At 42.7% G+C, this 9436-nt stretch overlaps 1 protein-coding gene across 1 annotated transcript; it reads right to left on the reverse strand.

Moving 5' to 3' along the window:
- Positions 1-76: 76 nt before the first annotated feature.
- Positions 77-6950, reverse strand: lrrc24 (leucine rich repeat containing 24). Its single transcript, XM_020497566.2, has 5 exons — positions 6444-6950; positions 3697-3870; positions 3251-3529; positions 2881-3049; positions 77-2664 (listed from the first exon to the last, which is right to left on the reverse strand). The coding sequence occupies exons 2-5, from the start codon at positions 3847-3849 to the stop codon at positions 1526-1528; spliced, it is 1740 nt and encodes a 579-aa protein (XP_020353155.1). The 5' UTR covers positions 3850-3870; positions 6444-6950; the 3' UTR covers positions 77-1525.
- Positions 6951-9436: the final 2486 nt, after the last annotated feature.

Consider the following 9436-nt stretch of genomic DNA (forward strand, 5'->3'; position numbering starts at 1 on the left):
TGTAAACAATTGTTGGAAAAATTACTTTTGTCATGCACAAAGTAGATGTCCTCACGGACTTCCCAAAACTATAGTTTGTTAACAAGAAATTTGTGGAGTGGTTGAAAAACAAGTTTTAATGACTCCAACCTAAGTGTATGTAAACTTCCGACTTCAACTGTATGTCAATACAAACCACAAATAAATCATTTTCAAATAAAAGTATTCAAAATATCTGAAATTAAACTAAAAGCTTGAAATGCAGTTTTACAGTGACAATCTGGGTAGGACAATACAGTGTTTTAATTCTAGACTGTATTGCTTTTATCACTGTTCCGCCTCAAACACACCAATGTCCAGCATCCAATGGGATACCAGACTCTTTCCCTGTAGCCTACAGCTGTTGGGGGAAGCTTGCGCTGGTGTCCACTGTACTTCCTCTTTCAAACAAATACTTCTCAACATCTGAATGGCAAAAACACAGTTTGAATGAAGGCTAATATTGTGGATTTGGTAGTTCCTGGTGGAATTTCAGAAAATAGTCCCAACTGAGTGCCATACAGCAATGCACTGCAAATATGTATGCAGCATATGTCACACACCAAAACCTACTGTAATCTTGTGCTGGACCACAGACATTTTACCAGATTCCATTGAAACCAATACATATGCTGAGGTATACTGCAAACACAGTAAGCTAAAGGCTATTGAAACACTTGATCATGAGAAAAACACACACATTGAATCACATTAGGTTTACCTTGTTTGGTAAACAAAAAAACATGTTGAGGTACAAGCGACAAAAATATTCCCATAAAGCTAAGCCCTACAGTACTTTCATATATTTCAAAAATTATTATTTTAAAGTTAAAAGAGATGACTGATTTATGGTACTGCCTGCAAATGTAATACATCTCCTTATCTTCAATTCATGCATGTGTGCATATAGTCACCAACATAATGAAATTAACTGAACCTGAAGGGGAGAGAGCCTGTTTTACTGACTGTATACCGTTGTTTGATTGATGAAATCTTTGGAAGTAACTTGTTGTAGGATGGAGGGATCCGGGTTGGTCAGCAGTATTCTGCCACAAAGTATTCCTTTCTTATAGCCTTATGATACACCTTCCTCTTACATTTCTAAACATCTCAGAGTCCAACTAGATGAGCCTGTTTAGGCCCCTATTTCAGTTTACTTTTTATAAACAGCAGAAGTGTCACAATAAGGGTCTCTCCACCATACATTACTCAGTCCACTGAAATGGTTCTCCATACTTACTATAGTAGCTACAGTATATGTTCAAGCTGGACAAAGGACTAATTTTCTCATATCACAGTAAGGTATAGTATAGTGGGGGTTTTGGTTGAGGGAGGCATGTCTCCTGCCATGTCTTTATGTCGTACTGCTGCTCAAACTTGTCACTCTGGAGCAAGAGCAATCAGGATTTATGATTCATCTGAACCCTCATTGCAGTCTGGAGGTTTGGTCACCAAGTGACATTAAACACTCTGGACTAGCTCATTGTGAACGTCGTCCTAGGGGCCTTCAGCAGTGGATCTCATATGCAATTTGTGAGTCGAGGAACAAGCCTGTGTGATTCAGAAACAAGCCCTCCGACTCGGCTGTCACCGGCTCTGCCTCCCCGCCCTCCCCTGCCATCCTTCTCATTGTCCGTATATCCGGCTCTATCTGGGGCTTTGTGGGAGACAGTGCTTCCTGCTGTTGGTACCCTAGAGTGGTGGTAGTGGCTGTGGTGGAAGGTGGGAGGACGGGTTTAGCCCGGTTCAGAACATACATCTCGTGCCCGCGCTCATCCCGATACTCCTCCAGCTGGGCAAAGGTTGTTGGTCCGTCCGAGTAATCATTGACATACAGGATGCTTTCCTCCTTGTCCTCTGTGTCCTTCTGCCGATGGCGTTGTCGGCTGTAGATCATGGCCACCAGGAGAAGAGCTGTGAGGGCCAGCAGGGAGATCCCTATGGCGATGGCAGTCTGAGTAGCAGCTCCCAGTGCGCTGAAGGCCATGCTGCCAAGGGCGTACAAGGGCTCTCGACTCACATCTGACGACGTCGGCCGATTGGAGCGCAGACGAGGCCAGGATGGAGCGTAGGAGGCAGGGGACCAACTGGACGAGGACGAAGAGTTGATTGCGAGCTGAAAGGTCACACGGGCCACCCCTCCAGCGTTCCAGGCTTCGCACTCATACAGCCCGGCGTGAGCCACTGTCACGTTGCTAAGAAACAGCATCCCACTGCCAGTGTCTGGATCGAAGCGCTCCCCATCCTCCTTCTGGAGTCTCACCCGTCCTGCAGCTGGATGTATTGCATCCTCAGCCCCCACAGTCCCTACACCGCCCAGGTCCTGCACCAGCCCCCGGGGGGAGAGCTGCACCTTACCCTGGGAAGCCTTCCTCCAGGTGACCTGCGGCCGGGGGTAACCAGATGCATGGCAGGAGACGCGCATGCTCTCCCCCAGGCGCACGGCCAGGCGGCGGGGTTCCAGCTGAACCAGAGGGGGGATGCACACCAGGCTGTTAAGAGGCACCTCCACCAGGCTGAGGTGGGAGAGGCGGGGTGGCTCAGAACAGACAAGGCGCCGCTCGGCCGAGCTCAGCAGGCGCTGGCCCTCCTCATCGATCCAGCTGCGCAGCCAGTGCAGGGCACAGTCGCAACGCCAAGGATTGTCTACAGTAGGAAATTATAATTTGACGGGACGGGACGGGACGGGGGGGTGGCAAAGTCAACAAAGGGGAATGGAAAGGATGCAACACAACATTGTTACAATTAAGACAAAACATTTGAAAGAGGTCATTCTATTTGAAGAACAAGGTCAATATATTTACTGTAGGCTTCTTTTTTGGTCCCACAGCCCTACCCCAAATCCTGTCCTTTGGCCCTCACCTGTGACACGCAGCACCTGCAGGCTGACGAGGGGCCGCAGGGTGGCAGGGCCGATGGTGTGCAGGTTATTCCGGCTGAGGTCAAGCAGGGCCAGAGAGGACAGACCAACTAGAGCTTGGTCTCCCAGAATCTCAATGCTATTCTGCTGCAGGTGAAGCTCTTGAAGACGCTATGGAAGCAGGGATTGTAGTCATTATTAGGAATGAATAGTGATACTATGTAGAGGAAGTGGTTTAAGTTGAAGCGTTGATTGTTGTGGTGGAACTCTAGATGATTATCAGGACAAACAGTCTGTTTACAAGGGAGGAGGGGAACACTAGCATTGGTTTGACAAAACATTAACTGAGTTACTGATAATAAGGGGACTGACCTGTAGGCCTCTGAAGGTATAGTCCTGTAGGCGAGTGATGTCATTTCCTGCCAGGTAGAGGATGCGGAGGTGCTCCAGGCCCCTGAACATTTCTGCTGTGACCAGGTGGATGCGGTTCCCGTTGAGGGCCAGCTCCAGAAGCTGACCCTGGCTCTGGAAGGCCCCGGGCTCCAGTGCTGAGATACTGTTGTTCTGCAGATACAGGTAGTGCAGACGGCCCAGCTGGGAGAGGTCTGACAGACGGATCTGCCCGATAGCATTGTCCTGAAGGAAGATGGTCTAATTGGAATAGATGGGCATAATTAACAATAAGCATAACTCCATATGTAAATGCTAACAAGAGTAGGTACGCCTGAGTGAGTGTATGGATGATTCAAGCATGGCTATATTGTGTGGTGGGTGGTATCTGGGAAACAGACATGTAGACATATTGAGTCAATGCTAACCTGTGTAGAAGCTGGGACGTGTGAGGGGATGTCCCGGAGGCCCGTAGAGCCACACTCCACAGTCAGGCTGTAGCAGCGACATCCCACTGGACAGCCAATGGATGGGAGAGCATGGAGAGATAATATCAGGATAGCCAGAAGAGAGAAGGCCATCGCACCAATAGGACAGAGATCCTAGAAAGAGAGACAGACAGATTGAGGAAAGAGAAATGGAAGTTTAAGCAGTGTTTCCCAACTCCAGTCCTCCAGTATCTCTAACAGTACACATTTTTGTTAAAGCCTCAGACAAACACACCTGATTCGACTCATATAGGGCTTGATGATAAGTTGAATCAGGTGTGTTTGCCCAGGGCTTCAATAAAAATTGGTACTGTTGGGGGGTACTGGTGGAATGGAGTTGGGACATTGGTTTAGAGAGGGCAGGGTAAAACTGGTTAAAGTAACAAAGAAATATATAATTTTTTTGCAAAATTGTAGCCAGTCCAGTCAGATAAAATGGCACGTTAGCCCTATGCTATGTGGTTACACTTACATTTAGCCTTACAACATTTTATAGGCTATGCATTATGATAATCATCCACTTTGTCACATGCGTTCTGAATTGATCATCAAGGACCGGCAGTAAAAAAAAGAATCCTCAACAAAAAAGCTCGATGTGAGGCGGGCCTCAAACCCATGGTTAAAGGGCACTATTGATTTCGAGTCAACCGAAATGTGTGCCACCGAAAAGCGATGTTGATAATAGTAGCCTACATGACTGCTATTTGACAAGTACATAAGGCTCTTCGTTTTTTTAACGATATATGATAAACTTACATAAACGTTCTATTTTTTACAGAAAAGCACATGTTCTTTTGCACCCCAGTATCTCTACTTGCACATCATCATCTGCACATCTATCACTCCAGTATTAATGCTCAATTGTAATTATTTCACCTCTATGGCCTATTTATTGCCTACCTCCCTACTCTTCTACATTTGCACACACTGTACATAGATTTTTGTATTTTACTTTTCTATTGTGTTATTGACTGTACGTTTGTTTATGTGCAACTCTGTGTTGTTTTTTGTCACACTGCTTTGCTTTATCTTGGCCAGGTTGCAGTTGTAAATGAAAACTTGTTCTCAACTGGCCTACCTGGTTAAATAAAGGTGAAATAAAAAATAAAATAAATAAATAAACATGGATGTGTGTGAAACAGATAAACAAAAACTTTGGATTTTGTCAAGTATAATTTTTTTGTCTAACGCTGGTAGTAGTTAGTAGCCTAGTCAAGGATGCATCAATGCAATATTTACAGACAACGTTTTGTTACAGACCAATGGAACAAAAGTAATCCTTGAATTTGTTAGCTTAAAATGTCCCTATAGTGGCCCAGCTTGACCTATTTTAAGAAATGCCATTGGTTGGTGGATATAAAGTCTGAGATCTTTGATAGGCTGATGGAGAATTTGTTCCAGGATTTAATCACTGGCACCCGGTGAGGTTAGCAAAGGGCTAACTTGTGCCATGTTATCTGATGGGACCAGCTACAATTTAGTGTTCCGTCACGTGCAAGTAAATCAACGATCTCAATTAGCTGATACGCATTTTGAGCGGAAAAACTGGGCCCCAAAATGTTCTGCCCGAGCGCATAAACAAAATGCAAGTGTCAGCACTCATGTTACATGCTGACACAATACAGTGTCATGTAGAATCAGATCAGAAAAAAGGGCAGTTTATTACATAGCTGTTGCTTTCTATGATATTAATCCAGGTTGCTTCTGGGCTGACTTCTCCAGACTGTCAATAATAAAAGTTGGTCTTTTTTAAATGACTACTCTATCAATTAATGTATTTTCTATGCATCTTACATGTAAGGCATGCTATACTTGTATGTTGCTTCGGATGATGACTGTAAAAAAATATGTCACAAACAAATTGGAGGGAAATTAACTGTGTAACTTCAGTAGGCATATTAAGCAAAGGGTCACTTAATTTTCACAAACTGATTAGGCACGCTAAAACAATATTGAGGAGTCTTTATTAGGAAGATTCCATTGCCTGCTCTCCAAACATAAACTGCTGCTGCAGGCTGCTGTGGAAGTACAGGCTTGTGTTGAAAAGATAAGCACAACATTTCCTTGGAGAAGATGAGGTCAACTCCAGACAGTGACCAGGCAGTGAGCATCTTCCTCTAATAAGCCTGACATCTAGCAAGGGCCTGGAGGCATTCATGAGGAGCGGTGATGTAGCTCCAGGGGAATAGGCTATGCAGCATCCATGGTGGTATTGATATGTTTTGTAAAAGAAGCCTATCATGGCCATGCCTCGAAGATCTGATGCTCCTGACTTCATAGCACTGATTGCATATGAGAGGCCTTTTGGGGGTTGTAAGCCCATTGTAACTGCAATAAGTCAGAGGATGAGAATATGCCAAAAATTCATCATAGCAAATATTCAGCAGATGATAATTATTTATATCTAGGCCTAGACAGATTTATGATAATATGAACACTAATAATGTTGTTACTAGGCCTACTGCTAATAAGTAATAATATCTAATGAATAATAGTAATGGGTTGTTATATCATAATTACTCATAGGCTGATAATTTAGCCTACAACAATACACTACCACATAAAATCAATATCTGATACAACCTACACTGTGATAAAAACGACTAAACATTAGAATACACACTGCCCAGTCCACAATATATCACCGTTTTTTCAAAGAAAAAGAGGCACCATCGGTAGGCACATACCAGATAAGGATGTAGAGATGCGCTATACAATTACAATCGCCCAGATTTCGAATGGATCCGCACGGAAGAGCGCGTTATTATTTTGATGGGAATCACATATATATCGTATATATTGGTAGATTAAAATGATATTCTAACGGGATCTCCTCGGTAAAACGACGTTTTGAACACATTGTCCAAGGCTACTGTCGAGCCATTATTATGACACAGGGCCCCGCAAATAAATAGGCTAAATAATAATAACCGATACGTGAAGGCTACAGTATACCGCCACAATCCAAAATAGAAGCTTCAAGCCGACAGACTTGTATTCCAAAAAATGAAAAATTATTTTGATGAATCAGGATTTCTCCTTTTTCATCCTATGTTATCTTGTCAACCTTCTTGCGCTCGTACGGTGTCATCCAATTCACTACGTTCCTCGTCTCTAGCCCCTCCCTTTCTCTCTCAAATGGATCACTTAACAGCGTTACAGTTGAATTGTTAACACTTGCATTGTTTCCTTCTTGCCTTTTGTTTTCTGTGATCTATTCCAGACGTTCCTATCAAATAAATAGCTTGGATACCACTTTCTATGCCTTGTTTCTAAATCACATACAAACGCGCGCAGGCTTACAGCGTTTCTCAAACTCGGTCCTCGGGACCCCGTGGGGTGCACGTTTTTTTTGTTTGTTGCCATAACACTACACAGCTGATTGAAATGATCAAAGACTGATGATTCGTTGATTATTTGAATTAGCTGTGTAGTGCTAGGGCAAAAACCAGAGTTTGGGAAACCCTGGACCATCCTTTCCCTTAGTCCTGTGTTTTTTTCATTATGGTAACAGTGTCTTCATCACTAAAAGCTTAATCCACATTATTGCAATATAATAACAATATTACTATCTAATCCATTTTAATGAGGAGGGGAATTGTAACCATTAGGAATTAGGATAGTAGGTGGTAATCCATGACTGGATCCTTATATTCCTTCATGAGAGACAAATACATTGAGTGCGTAATGTGATCAGTGATATTAACTAGTTTAAATGCATGAGGTGTTTCTCAATATAGGCCCATTTTGTGGCACAATGAGCTTATGTGACAAACACTGTGAGCTGGGATAAACACAACACAAATATCCCTGGATCCAAAGGCAAATTAGGTGGTGTCTTAGAGTTTCAGGATATCGAGACAAAAGGCCATTTTTAGGCATACGAAAAATGTCCACTACTGTATAGGGGACTGGGGTCACCTGCTGGTAAGATTGAGGAAGCGACCCAGATCAATAAAGGTGGTTGTGTTCTCGACAGGAGCGGGGCATCATGCAATGTAACACTGTGTTACTAGGACCTCTGCTGGCAGCTTCTTGTTGTTCAGGGATGAACACTATTATATGATTTATAGTATATAATGTTCAATGTTTAATCCTAAAATTCTGACAATTTATTTGAGAAATCACATTAAAGATACACATCTCGTCCACAGACGGCTGTACAACATGAACATATTGTTCTCCCACATAGTACACTTCAACCCAGATATACAGTACCAGTCAAAAGATTAGACACACCTACTCATTCAAGTGTTTTTCTTTGTTTGTACTATTTTCTACATTGTAGAATAATAGTGAAGACATCAAAACTATGAAATAACACATATGAAATCATGTAGTAACCAAAAAAATGTTAAACAAATCCAAATATATTTTATATTTGAAATTCTTCAAAGTAGCCACCCTTTGACTTGATGACAGCTTTGCACACTCTTGGCATTCTCTCAACCAGCTTCATGAGGTAGTCACCTGGAATGCATTTTAATTAAAAGGTGAGCCTTCTTAAAAGTTAATTTGTGGAATTTCTTTCCTTCTTAATGCGTTTGAGCCAATCAGTTGTGTTGTGACAAGGTAAGGGTGGTATATAGAAGATAGCTATTTGGTCAAATACAAAGTCCATATTATGGTAAGAACAGATCAAATAAGCAAAGAGAAACAACAGTCCATCATTACTTTAAGACATGGAGGTCAGTCAATCCACAATATTTCAAGAACCAGAGTTACCTCTGCTGCAGAGGATAAGTTCATTAGAGTTACCAGCCTCAGAAATTGCAGCCCAAATAAATCCTTCATAGAGTTCAAGTAACAGACACATCTCAACATCAGCTGTTCAGGGGAGATTGTGTCAATCAGGCCTTCATTTTAATTTAACCTTTAATTAGGCAAGTCAGTTAAGAACAAATTCTTACTTACAATGACGGCCTACGGCCTGCATGATCGAATTGTGGCAAAGAATCCACTACTAAGGGACACCAATAATAAGAAGAGACTTGCTTGGTTCAAGAACCACGAGCAGTGGACTTTAGACCGGTGGAAATCTGTCCAAATTTGCGACTTTTGATTCCAACCTCTGTGTCTTTGTGAGATGCGGAGTAGGTGAACAGATGATCTCCGCATGTATGGTTCCCAATGTGAACCATTGAGGAAGAGGTGTGAGGGTGTGTGGGTGCATTGCTGGTGACACTGTCACTTCAGTGATCTATTTAGTATTCAAGGCACACTTAACCAGAATGGCTACCACAGCATTCTGCAGCAATACGCCATCCCATCTGGTTTGCGCTTAGTGGGACTATCATTTGTTTTTCAACAGGACATTGACCCAACAAACCTCCAGGTTGAGTAAGGGCTATTTGACCAAGAAGGAGAGTGATGGAGTGCTTCATCAGATGACCTGGCCTCCATAATCACCTGACCTCAACCCAATTGAGGTGAGATGGTTTGGGATGAGTTGGACTGCAGAGTAAAGGAAAAGCAGCCAACAAGTGCTCAGCATATGTGGGAACTCCTTCAAAACTTTTGGAAAAGCATTCCAGTTGAAGCTGGTTGAGATAATGACAAGAGGGTGCAAAGCTGTCATCAAGGCAAAGGGTGGCTACTTTGAAGAATCTCAAATCTCAAATATATTTAGATTTTTTAACACTTTTTTGATTACTACATGATTCCATATGTCTTATTTCAT

This window comes from Oncorhynchus kisutch, linkage group LG13 (assembly GCF_002021735.2).
Source record: "Oncorhynchus kisutch isolate 150728-3 linkage group LG13, Okis_V2, whole genome shotgun sequence".
Taxonomy (NCBI): domain Eukaryota; kingdom Metazoa; phylum Chordata; class Actinopteri; order Salmoniformes; family Salmonidae; genus Oncorhynchus; species Oncorhynchus kisutch.

Bases quoted from the DNA above. Each gene is read 5' to 3' on its own strand.
- lrrc24 (XM_020497566.2), bottom strand. From the start codon at position 3,849: ATGGCCTTCTCTCTTCTGGCTATCCTGATATTATCTCTCCATGCTCTC. The intron at 3,050-3,250 runs GTCAGTCCCCTT...CTGCTTCCATAG, and splicing joins ATACCTTCAGAGGCCTACAG to CGTCTTCAAGAGCTTCACCT. The intron at 2,665-2,880 runs GTGAGGGCCAAA...TTCCTACTGTAG, and splicing joins GCAGGTGCTGCGTGTCACAG to ACAATCCTTGGCGTTGCGAC.